Source organism: Rhineura floridana, chromosome 1 (assembly GCF_030035675.1).
Source record: "Rhineura floridana isolate rRhiFlo1 chromosome 1, rRhiFlo1.hap2, whole genome shotgun sequence".
Lineage (NCBI taxonomy): Eukaryota > Metazoa > Chordata > Lepidosauria > Squamata > Rhineuridae > Rhineura > Rhineura floridana.
The window spans coordinates 71940966-71961625 of record NC_084480.1 but is presented as its reverse complement, the minus strand read 5'-3'; the positions used below and the strand labels follow the sequence as shown (position 1 = coordinate 71961625).

The 20660-nt window shown below is 40.1% G+C and overlaps 1 protein-coding gene across 7 annotated transcripts in view; it reads right to left on the bottom strand.

The window, feature by feature from the left end:
* FER (FER tyrosine kinase) overlaps window positions 1–20660 on the bottom strand; it is a 268182-nt gene that overhangs the window by 42912 nt on the left and 204610 nt on the right. For all 7 annotated transcript variants that reach the window (XM_061623654.1, XM_061623709.1, XM_061623700.1 and 4 more), the window contains exon 17: window positions 17091–17214. In XM_061623654.1, the coding sequence (XP_061479638.1) occupies window positions 17091–17214 (124 nt within the window). The remainder of the gene's footprint in view (window positions 1–17090; window positions 17215–20660) is intronic.

The following is a 20660-nucleotide window of genomic DNA, read 5'->3' as shown; positions in this document are numbered from 1 at the left end:
TTAACTTGTGTGGGAGACAACATGTGCCTGCTGTAGAAAGAAGTGTGAGAAACGCTGAAAAAGAATGATACTGTTCACAATGCTTTCCTTTTGGAAAGGAAAGGGGCTTCCACTCTGCCCAACACCCATCCACCCAATCTCCTCCCCCTTCCCTTCCTGACCCTCCCCCAGGTCAGTTTCATCTATCCTAAGCATAACTGGACAGGAGTAAATCTCACTGAACTCAAAAGCATGCAAATGATCAAACCTGCTCTCCCCTCCTGCTCCCTCCTATCCCTTCCCTCTTGTACCTTCCCTCCCCCTCCCCCTTCCTTTCCCCATCTGCTCCTTCCCCCTCCCTCTCCCCCCCAGTCAGTTTTACCTATCGTAAGCATGACTACATGGAAATAAATCCGACTGAATTCAATAAGCATGTAAATTATCAAACCTGCCATTCCCTCCTCCTAACACCACCCTTTTGCCCCTTCCTTCATCCCTCCCCCTCCTTCCACTCTCGTCTCCTCTCCCTTTCTCCTTTCCTCTACTCTCCCTTCCCCCTCCTCCACAGTCAGTTTTACCTATCCTAGCCGTGACTGCATGGGAGTAAATCCCACTGAAATCCATGAGTGTGCCCATTATCAGACCTGCCTTTCCTCCTCCTTCCCCTCTCCTCTCCCTTCCTCCTCCCCTGTTCTTCCTCCTCCCCTGCCTACTCCGGCCCACCCTCCCCCTTCTCCTCCTCCCTGCCCATGGTCAGTTTCACCTACTCTAAGCATGATTGCATGGGACTAAATCACACTGAACTCAATAAGCATGCAAATGATCAAACCTGCCCTCCTCCCCCCTCCCCCTCCTGCCTGCTCCCACCCGCTTCCTCCCCTCTGCCCTTCCTCCCTTACCCGTCCCTCCTCTTCATTTCATCCCCATTCCCTGTGGCCAGTTTCACCTATGCTAAGCATGATTGCAGGGCACTAAATTCCACTGAACTCAATAATACATGGAAATGATCAATCCATTCTCAGGAAACTGGCACAGGATCCCATTTCTTACCTTCCAGATTAAAAAACAGGGAAATTCACTAAAAACGTTGTGGTTTAAGAACGTACCTATAGCCCACAGATATTTCTATCAAACTTTAAAAAGCAGGGAAATTGGGCAGCTATAGTGAATGCACCAGAGGAGCAGGAGACCTGACCTACTCTCTGAGATATTGTACTGCCCTACAAATTTATAAAAATGCAAACACAATTTGGATTGGTCTTTCACAGTCCAATCCACTTCCTGTGTAGCTTGAAAGAATTTGGTAACATTTGGTGGCCCCAAAAAATGCTTAATTGCTTACGTAAATGCTCACAGTGTTCCATTTGGTTTTTTCCCCCTATTTACGTGTCAATGAGGCAGATAATTGCCTTTGAGTCTGTCTTTTGCCACGGGCTAACTGACGTGCTGCTTAATGATTCCCCTCCCATTCGCTATTCTTGTTTTGTTTGAAGTACTTTTGATTTTTACTGCTGAAAAGTTGACTACCACCACTACCCATTTTAACGTCTTTATTCCTGCTAAATGTTAAGCTTTCTTACTAAAAAATTAAAGTAACATACTTTTTACCAATAATTGAAATTTAATTTAATTTTCTCTATATTTATAGAACTGAAATTGTGAGGGTTATGTTTTATTGTTTTGTATTTGAAAATCCCTTTTTTCAATTATGTGTGTATTTAAATCACAAATATTAACCTGCTTGTGTGACCTCTTGAATTCTGCAGCAGCAGCAGCACCACCACCAGTACCACCTTGAATTTTTATTCACACACACAGCAGCAGTACCGATTCAAAAGCCTGGGGTGGAGGAGAGGTGATCCTGTATAAATCTGGCTGGTATACTGTCTACAATTACAGTGTAATGGTGGGAAAATGAAAAAAGAATGAGTTCTTGAATGTGTACGACTGTGACTGACGAGTGCATGTGGCGCTGGTGTGAAGAAATAGGTAGGGAATGGGATTAGGTTTTTGTTTTCTTCTCGTGCCTGCTTGCTGCATTAATGTTCGCATTGTGGTCGTCAACTACACAATGTCAATTTCGTAACGACATCAATGTTGAAGGACCACCTCACAGTGTGCAGTGAGCCACACACAGGTAGGCACCATAAGACTGGGTCACTGTCCCTTCCTTGACCTTATTTGCAGGATCACAAGTCAAGTTCAAGCTGTTGCAACTTAGTCTTTGAATTAATGTTTTAAAATTTGTGATTATTTAAAAAAAAGGAGCTGCGAGACAACAATCAAGCCGCTGCAATTGAGAGGCAGAAATCATGTGCATTATATTTGTAGCCAAATGTGGTCTACTACTCTCTAGAGTGGAGTTCCTTTCTGCCCCCAGTTTTGAAAAATGTGATTAATTTTGAATTTTTAACATGGGCGGGGGGATTTTATTTCTTATTTTATTACTACTACTAGTGTTGACTTGCTGCATTAGGTGAGGTCCAGCTTATCTAATAGCATTGCCATTAATGCTGTTTGTCGTGTGTGAAGTTGAACCTTACATACCTAAGCTATCTCTCCCCGATCCACCACCACCTCATTGCCGAGGCACCCTTTATTTCACATGACAATAGTCCATTGTTTGAACCTGATCCATCCTTTTTTTTATTCCCGCTTGCTTTTGCACTTGCTGATTATTATTGCTGATATGGCAATAACACTTTTTTTTTTTGTAATATATGTTTTTGGTGCCAGAATGTGGCTGACCACCAGTCTCAAGGAAGAAAAGTCTTCCGAAGAGGGGATATACAGTGCCTTTCAAAAGTAATCTGACCTCTGACCAATGCTCTTATATTACTGAATTACAAATGGCACATTATAATTTCGTTCTGTATATTTTATTTTGAAACACTGAAACTCAAAATCAATTATTGTAAGCTGATATTGGTTTTATGTTGGAAAATATTCATAAGAAACATCAAAAAGGTGGTAGAGACACTGCAATAACAGCTTGAAGTCTTTTGGGGTAGGTATGTACCAGCTTTGCACACAGTGTTGGAGGGATTTTGGCCCATTCTTCTTGGCAGATTTGCTCCAGGTCGTTCAGGTTGGATGGACATCGTTTGTGGATCGCAATTTTCAAAGAGCGTCACAGATTCTCAGTGGGATTGAGATCAAGACTTTGACTAAGTCACTGTAGGACATTCACCTTTTTGTTCTTGAGCCACTCCAATGTTGCTTTCGCCTTGTGCTTGGGATCATTGTCCTCCTGAAAAGTGAATTTCCTCCCAAGCTTCAGTTTTTTAGTGGACTGAAGCTGGGAGAATGGCAACAAAGGAGAGGGCCTTCTCAGTGGTCTCCCACAAATTATGGAATGATCTCCCTGACGAGGTGTGCCTGGCGCCAACACTGTTATCTTTTCGGCACCAGGTCAAGACTTTCCTCTTCTCCCAGGCATTTTAGCATGTGTTTTTAAATTGTTTTTAATTTTTTTTAAATTATGTTTTTAAATTGTTTTTTGTGTTTTAAAATTTGTATATTTGTTTTTAATGTTTTATATGCTGTAAACCGCCCAGAGAGCTTCGGCTATGGGGCAGTATATAAATGTAATAAATAAATAGGTTCTCTTGCAGTATTTCCCTGTCTTTTGCTCCATCCATTCTTCCTTCGATTTTAACATGATGCCCAGTCCCTGCTGATGAGAAGCATCCCTGCAGCATGATGCTGCCACCACCATACTTCACTGTAGGGATGGTGTGTCTTGAGGAATGATCAATGTTAGGTTTGTGCCACACATAATGCTTTGAGTTGTGGCCAAAAAGCTCTATCTTGGTCTCATCTGACCACAAAACCTTTTCCCACATCGCAGCTGGGACACTCTCATGCTTTCTGGAAAACTCCAGAGGTGCTTTCAGATGGCACTTTTTGAGTAACGGCTTCTATCTTGCCACCCCCCCAATACAGGCCTGTGTTAAGCAGATCTCTATATCTAGTTGACTGGTGCACCATTACTCCACTCGCAGCCACTGTAACTCCTTCAAAGTGATGGCTGGCCTCTCTGTGGCTTCTCTCACAAGTCTCCTTCTTGTTTGAGCGCTGAGTTTTGAGGGACGGCCTTTTCTTGGCAGTGCCTGGGTGGTGTGATGCAGCTTCCAATTCCTGATTATTGATACAACTGTGCTCACTGGGATATCCAAACACTTGGATATTAGTTTGTACCCTTTTCTTAATCTATGCATTTGCATTATAGTGTCTCTCTGTTCTTTAGAATGCTCTTTGGTCTTCATTTTCCTTCAGATCCACAGTCTGACCAATGATCCTTCAACAGTGTGGTTGTTATCCTGACAAAGTGACAGCAACTTTAATGGTTCACAGGTGGAGGCCAACTGTAAGGTAACTGTGTCCTCGATAGGGCAGTTTGTTTCATCTGTGTGAACTGGGAGCTTCCACAGCACAGGGGTTGAATACTTACGCAAGCAACATGTTTCAGTTTTTGATGTTTCTTACAAACATTTCACAACATAAAACTAATGTCACCTTACAATAATTGATTTTGAGTTTCAGTGTTTCAAAATAAAGTATCATACAGAATGAAATTATAATGTACAATTTGTAATTCAGTAATATGAGAGCACTAGTCAGGGGTTTGATTACTTTTACAAGGCACTGTATGTTTCTCTTATAACATCCCTATGTCCACACTAGGGCATTAATGAGCAACATGGGTTATTGTTTCTATGAGTGTGGCTGCCCACCTTCATCAACATGTAAGCATTCTCAATTTTATGCCTCCAAAGTCTATCTTGATGTTTCCTTCCACACTAGTGGGCAGTTCTTCATGAGATGCATTTGCACTGTGTGGTGTTGTCCCCTCCCCTCAGTTAGTACTTCTCTGCCTGCCATAAGTTACAGAAACCCAAGATTCTTTGTTGGCATGTGCATGCAGACCTTTTGATTTTTTTCGTTTCTGATACACAAGCTTTTTGGTATATCAGATTTGCATGGAAGAGCAGTAAAAAAAACTTTATCACATGAAAAGCTGTTGCTTCCTTTCCTTTCCTCTCACTTTCCCACCTGCTGTACCTAAAAGGGCAATTTTTATTTTTAATACAGCTGTTTTGTGTAAGAGCAGTTCTGCACAAAAGAACTGTGATTTCAAAAAAGAAATACTACAAATATGTCTCCATCAAAAACTGGTTGAAAAAAGCAGTCTGTATCCTTTCATTTGGGCTGATGGTAACAAAATGGAAGTAGGAAGTGTGGCAATAGATAGCATCCAGTGAAACATCACCACACATGTAAAACACCCCTACCCACACAATGTGCTTTAGTGCATCCACAATCAGGTAATATGCAATTTTATACTGGGTTATGTGTGGATAAAAAATCAGAATTTAGTGGGGGGAAGTGAGAGCTGTCATTTGGATAAGGAAGTTATGTGGATGCCATAAAAAATAAGACACAAGCAGATTCAAATCCACATCAAACTCTACTGTTGACACTGGACATGTACGTCCAAAATTAAGATGGTTCCCCTTCTTAGTTAGAATTGGTTGGATCCAGACTTTAAATAAGCGGAGCTCAGTTACAGGGACATTTCCATAGGCACTATGGGGGTGTATGGAAGACAGATTTTCCCAATACTTGTTTCCCCCATAGTCCCCAAAGATGCAGAAAATTCACTGGTATCGGAATATCTCATTATCACCATGGACCTGAGGCTCTTATAACTTTGGACAGACTCCAAACTCCAGTTAATATTTTGATAACCTCATTTCCTTCGAGCATGTTAAACAGAAATTATAAAATAGATTAGTTCTGTGTAGAGCAAATTAAGCTACGGGAGGTGGCAAATAGAGGAAGAGTTGACAATGCTTTCATCTCAGCTATAAAAAGAACATTAAGCATGAAAATGTAGAAAATAATTAACTATCCCAAATGGTTAAATGTTAAACAAATAAATGTAAAGGTTAATTTTCCTAAGGAAATACCACTGGCAGGTAACACAACCCTTTTCCAGTTCTAATACATTATTATATGAGGGTGTGACCGTAAAGAAGAAAACAAATTAATATAACTGATTCAGATATACACGTTACCAGATGCAAGTCTGTCCTTAACTTCATTATGTATATTCATCCTTTGTTTTTAGACGCAAGAAAAATAAAGCAAACATTTAAGTGCAGTATTATGGGGACAGGAACATTTGTAAATGACTATCAAATTCTGGGGTCAATAAAGTAATCAGTAACATTTACTTCAATTCCATTTAGGAGAAGTGTGTCCTTACACAAAGGTATTCTCAGACAGGCTCTCATGGAAGCTTTTAAAAAGAAAATTGAGTGAAGAATGAAAATGTGTCACCACAAGTGGTATAAACACTAAAATATCAATTCAAGAATTATTTTTGCTGCACTGAATAACATCAAAATATCTTTGATTAGAGAGGAGATGGATGGCATGTGATGAACTGAACATGAACAACAACATTCCCCCATTTACTTCTAAAAAGCATCTAACTCAACTAAATGCTGTTTTATCAATCTGTTTTATGGAATAGAAGAAACAAAACTCCTGCTAATTGTTTAAGCTAGACTGTGCTGATTTTATAAAAGTGAAAAAGTTCAAGTTAGTTTTCTCTGTTTTCCAAAACTCCCCCCATTATAACTACTTTTTCAGTAGAAATTGTTCTCTAAATTACATATTACCCTTTGTAATTTTGCTTCTTCAACTTCTATCATACTGCTTTCATTTCTTATTATTACAAATAGCCACCAACATACGTAGCTAATTGTATGATCTGATCAAACATTGGCCAAATACAACAATAAACTATGTAACAATTTCATCACAACTTTAACAAAGGAAGTTTATGGCAGTTACAAACTCTCCTACTTGGTTAACTGATAAAATGAATTATTAGAATACTATGTGGTCAAACTGATCCAAATGATGGGTTGCCCCTCACAAGGACAGGGAAGCATATGTCTGGCCACAGAATGGAGAACTTCATCAGGAGGGCTTTAAACTGAATCTTAAGGGGGAGGGAGACGTAAACTTGAAGGTAACGATTAACAAAGGCTTATGCACAGAAACAGGAACTGAGAGAACAAAGGTTTAGCCATATGTGTACCATGGCCTTTAGGAAAGCTGATTTTAATCAACTCAGAACAACAAGTAAATTACCCTAATGAGAAAAGGAGGCCAAGATGGGTGGGAGTTTCTAAAAAAGGAAATTCTAAAGGCACAATGGCAAACAATTCCATCAAGGAAAAAAGGGGGAGGACAGCAGAAGAAGCCAATGTGGCTTCACAAAAAGCTTAGAGATGTCCTGACAACAAAAAAGGACACATACAGGAAGTGGAAGGAAGGCCAGGCCACAAAGGAAGAATACAAACAGGTAACACATAACTGCAGGGATGGCATCAGGAAGGCTAAACCTGAGCATGAGTTGGGGTTAGCGAAGGATGCCAAAAGCAATAAAAATGCGTTCTTCAGGTACATCCATAGAAAAGACAGAAAAAAGAAATGGTAGTTCAGCCACTCTATGAGGATGACAAAATGAAAACGGATGACAAAGAAAAGGCAGCAGTGCTCAATTCATACTTTGGCTCAGTCTACTCCCAAAAGAGGATCTATGACCCTGCTGGCAAATTTGAAGTACAAGTTGAAGAGGCAGAACTGCAGCTTGAGACTGATCAAAAAATGTCAAGGAATACTTATTTATTTAGTTCAAATTTCCAGGGATCAATGAACTGCACCCTAGAGTAAAAAGGAACTGGCTGAAGAACTCTTGGAAGAAATCGTGGAGGATGGGTGAAGTACCAGATGACTGGAGGAGGCCTAATATTGTCCTTAACTTCAAAAGGATAGGGAATTACAGACTAGTCATCTTGACATCCATACCTAGGAAAATTCTGGAGCAGATTATAAAGCAGGAAATCTGTAAGCATCTTAAAAACAATGCAGAAGCCAACATGGATTTGTCAAGAATGAAAGCTGTCAAACTAATCTTATCTCAATTTTTGATCGGGTAACCTCTCTGGTAGACTGTGGGGAATGCAGTGGACATAATATATCTTGACTTCAGCAAAACTTCTGACAAAGTGCTCCATGATATTCTAATAAGCTAGCTAAATGCAGCTGGATGGAACAACTATCAGATGGATCCATAGTTGGCTACTGAAATGTACCCAAAGAGTGCTTATCAATGTTCCTTCTCAAACTGGGGAGGTAATGAGCGGGGTACTGCAGGGCTCTTCAATATTTGTATTAATAACTTGGATGAAGAGGTGCAGGGAATGCTTATCAAATTTGCAAATGATACAAAATTGGAAGGGTTAGCTAAATACTCTGGAAGACTGAAACAAAATTCAAAGTCATCTTGAAAGGCTGGATCACTAGGATGAAAACAACAAAATGAAATGTAACAGGTACAAGTATACAGTTCTACACCTAGGAAAAAGAAACCAAATGCATAGTTATAAGATGGGGGATACTTGGCTCAGCAATATTACATGTGAGAAGGATCTTGGAATTGTTGTTGATCACAAGCAAACACTATTTTCAGCTGCATTAACAGACATATAGTTTCCAAATTGTGTGAAATACTAGTCCCCCTCTATTCAGCAGTAGTTAGGCCTCATCTTGAATACTGTGTCCAGTTCTGGACACCACACTTTAAAAAGGATGCTGACAAACTTGAACAGGTTCAGAGAAGGGAAACGAGGATGACCAGGGAACTGGAAACAAAGCCCTATGTGGCAAGACTGAAAGAACTGGGCATGCTGAGCCTTGAGAAGACTGAGGGGAGATATGATAGGACTCTTCAAGGACTTGAAATGTTGTCACACAGAGGAGGGCCAGGATCTCTTCTTGATCATCCCAGAGTGCAGGATATGGAATTATGGGCTCAAGTTACAGGAAGCCAGATTTCGCCTGAACATCAGGAAAAACTTCTTAACTGTATGGTACGACAATGGAACCAATTACCTAGGGAGGTGGTGGGCTCTCCAACACTGAAGGCATTAAAGAGACAGCTGGACAGCCATCTGTTGGGTATGCTTTAAGTTGGATTTGTGTACTGAGTAGGGGCTTGGACTCTATGGCCTGAAAGGCTGCTTCCGACTCTACTCTTCTATGATTCTATGAAGCTTGCTGGGTGACCTTGGGCCAGTCACAGTCTCTCAGCCTAACCTACCACAATTGGATTGTAGTGAAGATAAAATAGAGAGGGAAGAGAACCATGTAGGATACCTTGAGTTCCTTGGAGGAAAGGAGGGATATAAACATCTGCTTTGCATACAAAAGATCACAGGTTCAGTTCATAGTATGTTCAGCTAGGGTTATACAAGACCCTTAAAGGTTCTGAAACCCTGAAGAGCTACTGCCAGTCAGTGTAGGCAATACCGAACTAGATCAATGGTCTGACTCAGCACAACATCTCTGTGTAAGTAAACACATTATACACTCCTGCCACATATTGACACATATATCTCTAACTGATGCTGTGTGGAAAGCAGCCACTTGGAAGTGGTAACTACATCCCTAAGGTAACTGAAGAATCAGCCCATATTTGGAATGACGTGCACTGATAACAATGAAAATTTGAACTTATCTAATAGAGACTACTGTTTAAAAGATATAAATATAACAACAGTGACCACAGTTCCATTAAAACACAGAATGCCGTATGCATAACCAATGCCAGTTAGGAACATAAGAAGCTCAATATGAGTCAGAGCACTGGTTAATCTAGATCAGTATTGTCTACATTGACTGGCAGAGACTCTCTAGGATTCAGGCATCAAACCGTACATCTACTTTTCTCCATGAAAGAAATTTTAATCATTAATCGTGAATGGGTCAGTGCTGAATAAAGGTTATATTTCCAACAACTGTTGAATGCTGCTTTGGTTGCCATGCACTACAAAAGTTAAACTAAAAATATCTGTTAATTCCAGTTCACCTCCTTGCCAAAGCAGGGGAATTGTTTGCAGAAAATTTCTAAGTGCATTGTTCATTCCACTTTAAAATAATTCAAGTACCGCTGAAGATTTGCAGGCAAAAAAACCTTGCTTATAAATATTAGAATGGATACTTTTTTACCCATACAGTTCAGAGTATGGATGTAAAGGCCGAAAAACAATATTTGAAAGAACATCTAAGCCTTGAAAGGTTTCTAAACATTGAAGGCTTGCCTATACAGAAGGCAGATTTGTTCACAAGGCATTCTTAGAGTCACAACTCCTTCCACAAGCGGGAATACAATGTTCTACTGGGTTAGAGAACAGGGAGCAGTTATCCCAGAAGTATAGCAACTGAGACCTTGCGGTTGGACCACAACTTTTCAAAGAACGATGGAAAGAAAGACCTACCCCTGGCCTGTATCACACGTGCCATTGGTTGGGGGCACGGTTGCACGAGGCAGGGGCACGGTTGCACGAGGCAGTCCTGAATGGAAATTGTTCCCCTGAGGTCAACCCTACAGTGACAAATGGGACGGGGTAGGCCAGAGGTGCTGTGCTGTTTGTTATAGCTTCGCTTTGCACCCATCTTAAAAGGTGGAAGATTACAGCAGAAGTACTTTGTACTTTGGTTATTTGTGACTGATAGGGCTGGGCAATCATTTTTGCTACGTCTGCTGGCTAGCCTTGGAGCCATGGGTACTTTGCCTTCTTCACAGGATTCTACATGGGAAGTGGAATGTTACAGATCATTGTTACAAACTTTTCTGTATCAATATTTACATTAGGCAAGGACTCAACTACTTTAAGAGGCAAGTAGACAGGGTCAACCATGATCCCCAGTGTGGAGTCACTCAACAGCCAGAGTCTAAAGCACCCACTGGGGTGGGAGGCACAAGGTGGCAAAGGAGAGCAGTGTTTGACATGTGTTGGATTCTTTCTAATTTCTCTCTAACCCAAGCGGTGGACCACAATTATTTTGTTAGCCCCTGCCTAAAAGAAGGTAAAAAGGTGGCATTAATGAGGTAGAAAGTAATGTAACTAAATCATAAGCAGGGGTGTAGTCGTACAGGTTCTTGGGGTGTGTGTGTCTTAGACCTCTTATGTTTTGGGGAGCAGGGTCCCTATGTCTCCAATATCCTACAAGCCAATCAGCATGAAAAGGAAGTGTGTTAGCTACTGAGAAGAACCTTCTAACCTGCTTCCTTGTCCTTTCCTGCTGATTGAAGCCAAGACTCTTCTCAGTAGCTAACATACTCCCCTTCCATGCTGATTGGCTTCTAGGAACATCTGTTGTTGTGGGAAAAGGCAAGTGCAGGAAGGACTGAAGAGTGTGGAAATGACGATGGAGAGCAAGCGAGGGGGCGTGGCATGACTATCATGAAGGGACCCTGCACTTCTGGATTTGCCACTATACTACTGATCATAAGTGCACCACTGTGCCACAAATACCTTGAAAGAATATATATGATGCAACCCTGTGGCTGGAATGAGTTTTTTATATATAAACTTTGAGAAGGGACTTACAGCACTAAGAAAGGCTATCAAAAAATTAAATAACCGCTTTATAAAATCGAAGAGTCTAGACAAATGTCTCATAACAGATTCTCTTCTACAAGCTGCGACATTTACAATAATGCAAGGGAAGTAAATCTTTTATCACACACCTAGAGAGTCTATCCATCTCCTGTTATCTGACCTTTAAACATGATTATATATAGAAATATATTTTATTATTCAGGTCCACTTTAGCCTTTTTTTGATAAACGTTTTGAACAGGTATAAAAGAAAATAATATGCTTCAGGAAGCATTCACCTTTACTTGAACTGTGTGCCCATCTTTAGTCTAAGAAAGTATCATCCCTAAGGCAAAATGCAGTGTAATTATTTTGTGTATAAGTAATCATCCTGCATCAGTAACAATTATCTTGAAATATGGTGTCAGACTACCATCAAGACATTGCCATGAATACAGAATGCACACCAAGGCCATTATTTATATAAGATACAAACATCAACCTTTTAAAACCAACTTGTGTGAAAGGAATGTTTATGTTTAATCAATTCCATATTTACCCTTATCTCTGATAACCTGATACAGTGGATCTAATTTAGCTGCCGCAACGTAAAGTGTGGTCTGTGCAATATTAGGAGGTCCTCACTTCCACCACAACCACACACCCTCAGATTAACTGGTGCTTAAGAAGAACTGAAATCTACAGTCCCATACGATAAGGACTCGCAGCAAAAATCAAGTGATAAAAGGAGGCTGCCCAGCAGAGTTTATGCCTTAAGTTGACTGAAAAAATGGGAGCTGTTGTAGCTGGAAAAAACAAATGCAAAATTTATTATTTGAATCTGCCTAACATGGAGACCCAGAGCATATAGTTATGCTTTTAAAAAAAAGCAGGTTTCCTTACTGGGAAAGGATCCATGAGGGCTCAAATTTTATGCAATCAAGCAGACCTTGGGGCTTTCCTTCTCTCCCAAGATTCTATGAGAAGGGCCTGGGGACCTAAAGTCTTGTGCAATCTCATGAGAAGGCCCTGTAAGCCAAGATAGTATAAAACTCTGAAAGAACTGAAGGAAACATGCACTTTAGTATCTTATTAGTAGCCATGAATTTTCCTGGCATGTACAATTTGTGAGAAAAAAAATACTGCAAGGTTGATGCAGAGGGGTCCCCAGGGATGGGGATAACAATTACCATGTATCTCCTATTATTACACTATGGTATTGCTAGAGGCATTAATACCCAAGACATAGTGGGATCCAGCTCCTCAGGGCCCCATTCTTGCTGGCTTTCTTTAGCATACTTGAGGCCGGCAGACTACTGCTAAAGTCGCAGCCTTCTATCATAGCCCTCAATGGCAATTTTGGTGTAATCTATTATTTCCTGCCAATCTGCTGGATGTTTAAAAAATTTGGTTAGATGGCTTTGGTTGGTCTCCTGAAGCCTACAATCTTTGGATTGTTTTTTGCAGCATCAGCAGTAGGGAACAGAGACTAGAAGGTGATAAGTCTGACAAGTGGGGCAGAGTTGCTTGACTATACCTCTTTGCCAAATTCCATCACTATGATGTTGCTACCCTCAAAGGTTTATACATAAATGACACAGCATTATATGCAATGGATTCAGAAGCAACCTGCCTTGCCTAGTTCCCACCAGAGGAACATACTTGTCCTTATCCTCATAGCTTTGCCATGACTTAAGAGCAAGACACAGTTAACAGAAACTGGGCCTGATCATTGCAGCACCAGTGAGGATTGGATCCAAGAGCTAATACAAGTCTTCTTCCTATGAGCTAACCTTCTTTGGAATCCTTTTTAAAAATTTGACTTTGACAATATGGGATAAGTTAACAAAAGTGTCACATTTCATTATTTTTTATATTACTGCACTTATTTTGGAAGAGAAAATATGATTTAATGATGCACATTGCTCTATAATGCATGATGCCAAGTAAAATGTTCATAAGTTATATTTATGTACCCAACATGTTTTCATTCAGCCATGGATCTACATTATGGCTTTTTTGCAGCCAAAGGAGTTTTTAATGACTCAAATGGCAGATATGATAATAGCAAATCTGCCTGTTCATGTAATTTATATACAAAATGATTCCCTATATTCAAGGGAGAAGGAAAGGGATGGGAGGGGAAACTTCACTCCAGAGAATTAAAATTGCTCATTAATGATCAGATGCTATTCTGCTCCCTTATTGTCTTAAATGGTGGGGAACTAAGCACTACTGGAACCGTATTAACAGAAAAACTCCATCACATAAAATTTACATAAACAAAGAGAGAGAGAGAGAGAGAGAGAGAGAAGAAGAGGGAAGAGGAACAACAAGAGATTAAGTGGAATGTTAAACTTATTGAGAGGTAAAACAAATGTTTTTCTCCAAAGTTATGCTTAACTGAATGTTAAAAATGAGTCCAGCTTGGCAACTTATTACAAACACAGCTCTTTCTCTAAAACATGAAACCCCCCACAATACTGCAGTGTCAGCTTGACAAATAACTATGGATCCATAACAAATGAAATGAAAGAGGATAATTCTCTATGTATTGTGCTTCAAAGCTGAAAACATATTCAAAACATCTGGGAGTAAATTATGCAGCTGTCCATTAGGATTCTAATATTTTTTATACATGTATATTATCTGAACTCTTTCTAACTTAGTAGAGAGTCTTCTTGAACTGTGTGCCCATTGTACTTCAAATTAGACTGAGGTATACTGTATCAACTGTCCAATCTAAGTACATGTAACAGTAAACACATTCATACGGCCCTCACATTACATTAAATTAAATCGCAAAATGTACTGCAAGGGACAGAGAATGGTGGGGAGGTCATCCCAGCAAACCTTCATGTACACACGAGCACAAATACAAAAGAAATTACTGCAGAGTTAGTTCTAGGTGTGTTTTACGTAGATAAGAACTGCGCTAAAGTCTGGAAGCATCTTCATAAATGAGGACAGTTCCCTCGGTTATCAATTATATCAGCAATTCTCTATTAATTATATTAATTACATGTGAGACTAATAATTCAAGATACAAGTTGCTAATAATTTCCTAAAATATTATTTGCACCTGTGACAAATATGCTTCAAGTTGCTCATAATTCATGCTTTCAGCCTAGTAGCCCTTCTTCCCATATCTATATAAATATGTGTCTGGGGAAAGGTACCTTGAATAAAAAGGGTATTCCTGAACGTGGCCAGAGGGGAGCACTTTAATCTGATGCAGAAAAGATGATGTAAAAAAATCTTGGGGCACCTTCAGACTAAGAAGTGATCTTTGGCATCAGCATTTGTTATCCCCCTGCAAAAATAGGTCTGATATCTATGGTGAATACCTATTAGTTTTGGTAAATTAATTTTTATAAACAGCTCCAGAACTGTATTTTGTAGAAGGCTGTCTAGCTTTCATTCGTAGACAGAAACCAAATACTTCATAGAGTAGCACACAGGCTTTTCATGCAGGAAGTCCCAATTTCGATAGCCAGCTTCTCTAGGGAGGGCCTGGAAAGACTTCTGTCAGAAACCTGGCGAGCCACTACTGGTTTGTGCAAAGTGGCAATACTGAGCTAACTGGACTAATGGTCTGACTCCATATAATACATGTATATATATTGGTGAGTCAGTAGTCATTCCTGTGATTACAGCTGCATTTATTTCAGTGTCCATGAGCATGGAAATGGCTATTGGTCTCCAAGTACAGCTCAGTTCCCACTAACCTTTCTCCCCAATACTGCATACACATTCCCATTGAAAAAATAGCCACATGAAAACAGTCTCTGGTAGGTGCCACTGTTGTTTTCATAAGACCCTGCAATACTGAACTTTAGAGTACAGATAGGTGTTGATAAAAGCTACACGGATGTCATAAATGCAAACCTGGGTGCCTGTAGCAAGTGATTCTTGGTTTCAGGCAAACAGGCAGGGAACCTAATGATCTGAAGAGAACTGGTTTCAACTGTGGCTGCTTTTGTAACCAAACCCAATAATCATTGGTCATATGATTCTTATCTGAATGAGCCTGGGACTAGTGCTCCTCGCTTCCCCACTCCTTGTTCAGAAGAAATCGTTTCCATTTTAAAAGAATCACCCTTTATGTTTTGTCTGAAAGTGGACAAACTCTGGTTAGTCTTAACTATGGTTCATTGAATCAAGCCAACTTCAAACTGTGATAAGTGAAAGTGGCTTGTTTCAATAAATCATAATTAAAAATAGAATTTATATTAGCCACACTGGGGGAGATAATATTCAAGCTTGTTCATGTAAAAGTAAACAATAATTTAGTGCAGAGATGGGGAACGTGCAGCCTTCCAAATGTTATGGAACTCTTAACTCCCAGTAGACCTAGTCAAGACGGCCAATGATAAGTGATTATGGGAGACGTAATCCAAAACAGCTGGAGGGCCACAAGTTTCCAATATCTTGTTTAGTACAACATCCCATTCTCAATTCTTGAATTTATATCTTAAAGTTCCATGTCAAACCTCAAATTTTTGTTTGTTACATTTGTTTATTACATTTGTATCCCACCTTTCCTCCAAGAAGCACAAGGTGGTGTACATGGTTCCCTTCTCTCTCCATTTTATCCTCACAACAACCCTGTGAGGTAGGTTAGGTTGAGAAATTGTACCTGGCCCAAGATCACCCAGCAAGATTCATGGCTGAATGGGGATTTGAACCCTGGCCTCTCAAGTCATAGACTGACACTCTAACCACTATGCCACACTGGGACTTTCAAATGATAAATGTGGGATGAAAACAAACAAACAGAACAATTTTTTCCTGCTGTAATTCACTAATTACATAAGTCTTTGGAGGGACAGACATTAACAAAACAACAGTCAATTGCTAAAATGTAGCAAACATATATGCAGGATTCTCTTCGTAAGAAAGCACTTTGTCACCCTGAGTCTGCAGAACTGAAGGGAAGCATATTCTGGACTCTGCTATCTGCCTCCTAGGAAAAATGTAATGGCACAGGGAAGTTCAGACTGACTGCCATTGGCCATAAAAGAAGCAGTTCCTTATCAGACAGGAAAGGTCAGCTTCAACAATAGTACTGCACAGAGACACACTTTGGCCCCACTAACTGACCAGACTGCTGTGCTGTGTGCATCTTTGTGAGGTTTGTTGGTGTTTTGTATTACTATACACCATCTTGAAGATCAGTTGTTTGAAAGGCCAGGTATAAATAAATTTCAATTATCTGGTATATTCTCGCCTGAGCACTCATGTTTCTCAAGAGAAACAATGAATCCAAATATCTCTTCCGGCAATGGGGAAAAAAATCAACAATTTTACTTGAGACAGAGCTTTAACTGGTTAATTAATTAGCCCACAATGTCTTGCCTCCTTTTGAACTATGTTCGTAGCATTGGGTTAAATGTGAAACATAACTTGCCCTCCCTGAGAAACTGTCAAAGAAATATACAAACTATAGATCTAATTCCGATGTCACACTAAACTACATTTGTTTGTCATGGTTTGGGGTTCTAAACTATGATCAGCAAAAGTATGGTTTGATGTGAAGTCTGAATACAACTGAATCCAGTCATCCATTTATTTTACTTTCTACATATCCATACACTTGTCTAGACATTCAAATGATTAAAGGGCAGAACATCTGGATTGATCTTACCTGTGTATACAGTTTTTGGATTCAAGATATGCCATCCCAGCAGCAACATCTAATGAAAATTTCACTAGTTGTTTGGTTTTTAGCTCATCCTTCTTCTTTCTTAAAAAGGAGAGAAAATCACCTCCTAGAGAAAGAGACAGATGGACAATGAGACATGACAGGGATGATATTCCCATTTATCTCTCATTAGCAATGCCTGGCTGAACAGAAGGTATTATGCTTTCAGCTGTGCTTTTCAACCAATCTGTCTGAGGCTAAGGTAAAAAAACACACACATTAAAATCAAAGATCACATTAACACCAATAGTTTCCGTGAAGTGCCCTAAATATTGCTCTGCCACAAGGCTAATACGGCACTGATATGGCACATTGTACAGCAACACATAGACAGCAGCATATTTGGGTAGAATGCTAGCTCTCACATCTCCTGTGCATAAATCTGATTTAGGATTTGAAAAGGAGAGTGCTATTTGCAGGGTGGGAGGAAAAGCAGGTGTGGCCAGTACCTGGCCACCTTAAAAACAATAGGTTTTTAATCTAAACTGGTGCCTGGAGGCTGTGAAGGGCTGGATGTGGCTAATAAACTGAAACTTAATCCAGACAAGACAGAAGTACTGTTGGTCAAGGGAAAAACTGCACCAGGGACGGGGTTGCACTCCCCTTGAAGGAGCAGGTCTGCAGTTTGGGAGTCCTCCTGGATCCTGCCCTGCTGCTTGATTATCAGGTGGCTGTGGTAGCCCCGAGTGCTTTTGGCTAACTCAAACTGGTCTACAAGCTGCATCCGTTCCTGGAGGTAGTTGACTTGGCCACAGTGACACATGCATTGGTGACGTACTCTGTGTGGGGCTGCCTTTGAAAATGGTTCGGAAATTACAGTTGGTTCAAAATGCAGCAGCCAGAATGTTAACTGGAGCACGGTGCAGGGAGCATATCATCCCTGTGCTTTATTGACTCCACTGGCTCCCAATTTGCTTCCAGGCCCAATTCAAAGTGCTGGTTCTGACCTTTAAAGCCCTAAAAGGCCTTGGACCAATGTACCTGAGGGACCGCTTACACCCATATGTACCTACCCGGAATTTACGGTCATCTGCCTCTGGTTTCCTCTGCATGCCTGGAGTGAAAGACATTAGACTGACAGGCACACGGGAGAGAACTTTTTCAGCTGTGGCCCCCAAGCTTTGGAACACTCTATTCCAAGAAGTCTGCTCTGCTCCCTCCCTGATGGTTTTCCGGAGACTTCTGAAAATGATCTTGTTCCGGAGAGCCTTTAGGAAGGACTGAAGGTAGAGCCTGACACTGGTTTTATGATTTTATGCTCTCTACATTAAATTTTACCCTTCTAGTCCCCTTTAGTACCACTCCCTATATATATATGTGTGTGTGTGTATATGTGTATATATACATATATACACACACACACACATACAGTATATAGTATTTTATATATTTTAATTGTGTTTTATGTATTTTAACATTTTTGTGGTTTTATTGTTTACAATTTTATTATGTACATGTTTGATTTTATTTTTGTAAGCCGCCCTGAGTGCCCTATTACAGGGTAGAAGGGCAGGATAGAAATATTTTAAATAAATAAATAAATAGGTTGGACCCAGATTTGTGTTTAGGGGAATTCTGCTGGTGCTGGAGGAAGGAGGTTGAAAACAAGTTTTTGCCAATTCCTCCTTCCCCACTACACCCCCCCAAATCTGCTCCAGTGTGTGTGTGTGGAGTTCTCAAACGACATGAGAGACTTGGTGGCTACAAGGGGAAAGGATGTTGCCAAAATGCTACCTCTGTCCTTCCTCTAATGAACAGCCTCTATTGGATCCATCTGCAGAGAGGCACGGCTGGATACATCATATGAATATGGCAATTGTTGGAAGATTTTCATAAATATGTTTTCATAATGTATAACAACTGGGACATGTAGGAACATAGCTGCCTCAAACCAAGTCAGACCTTTGATTTATTTAGCTCACTATTGTCAACAATGACTGGCAGCAGCTCTCCAAGGTTTCAAGCAGGAGCCTTTCTCAGCAATCCCTGACAATGCCAGGGATTGAGCGTAGGACCTTTTGCACAGCCATTGAGCTATGGCTCCTCCCTGGACCAAAAAAACTTAACTAGTTTTGTTTGCTTAAGCAGCCTTTGCTTCTTAAATAGCAGGCTGCCATTTCTCCTGGCAAACACCTTTGGGTACAGAAGGGACTTAGTTTGTGATATGGTATGGAGCTGTTCAAAGAGAAATATAAAAAAATCCCATTGGGCGTGCTCAAGCTCTAGAGTATATCTAAAGTAGTTCTTTAGATCCAAGCCACAGCATTTTTTTGCATTTTTATACTGCTCTATCCCAAAGGCTCGCTCAGAGCAAAAGGAACAAAACAGAGATAGAAATCACTCTAAAAGACTGAGTGAACATTATCTTGCAGAATCCAGTTCACAATCTCTCATAACAAGCAGTTATAGATTTTCATATTTCAAAATACACAGGCTGTTTGGGATACAGCCCAGCCTTTACTCTGTTCCATACCTGATCAATTTCACTGAATCTCTATCAGGTTATTTTCATAATTTTACAAAGAAGCACTCTAATTCCAGACCAGATTTTTGCATGTACTTACATTATTGGAAATAAAATACAAGATTATTAAAGGACGTGCTTATTAACAGCAGACTCTATCTTCTAATTCTTTAGCCCTCAGATAAGCTGTCATATTTGTGAGAGGGATTAGCATCTTAATTGACAATTCCTGAGTTTGTGTTGTTGTTTTTACAATGTCTTCCAAGGTTCTGGGCATCTTTAGATAGACTCAAGAGGTGATGGCTTAATTGCATGTTCTTTAATTAAAGCTTTACAAAAAACAAACCATGCTGCTTAAGCCTTTGATTATTATCTCACTTTTGTTATCTTCTAACAATAGCACAATACCCATTTTTTTACTCTGGTAATAGTGTTTTCATAGCTCTGAACCATATTTTACTGCAATCTTAACACATTCTGGCATTTCGCAAAAGCCTTAGAGTAGGTGAATAAAATTCAGATTGTTAGTTATTTAAATAATACTAGTTTTTCAAAATATTCTTATAGAGCCAGGAGTGCATAATTATGATGCTCTTACACAGAAAATGGTTGTGAAAACCACTGTTTTATAGCTATATACAGTAGGGCCCCACTCATACAGCGGGTTATGTTTCAGACCCCCGCTGTAAAGCGAAAACCGCTGTAAAGCAGAACCCATTGACTAACATTGACCAAAATGGTGCCCGACGGCAAAAAAACGCTGTAAAAGCGGAACAAGCGCTGTAAGAGCGGGGCTTTTCTGCAATTGACAACCGCTGCATTAGCGGAACGCTGTAAAGCGGGGCCCTACTGCATGTGTATTTACATAAAGTATTCCATACTTCAGTAGACATAAGAGGCAAACCCCTAAAAATAAGGCACTTGTGGGGTTATATGAGATTGTAAGACCAATGATAGCCAAATGGCATTTGTTTTTTGATGATAATCTAAGGAAACGGTTCTCTTCTTAAGTATCAATAGCACTACCCACAGGAGTTTTCCCACCTAAT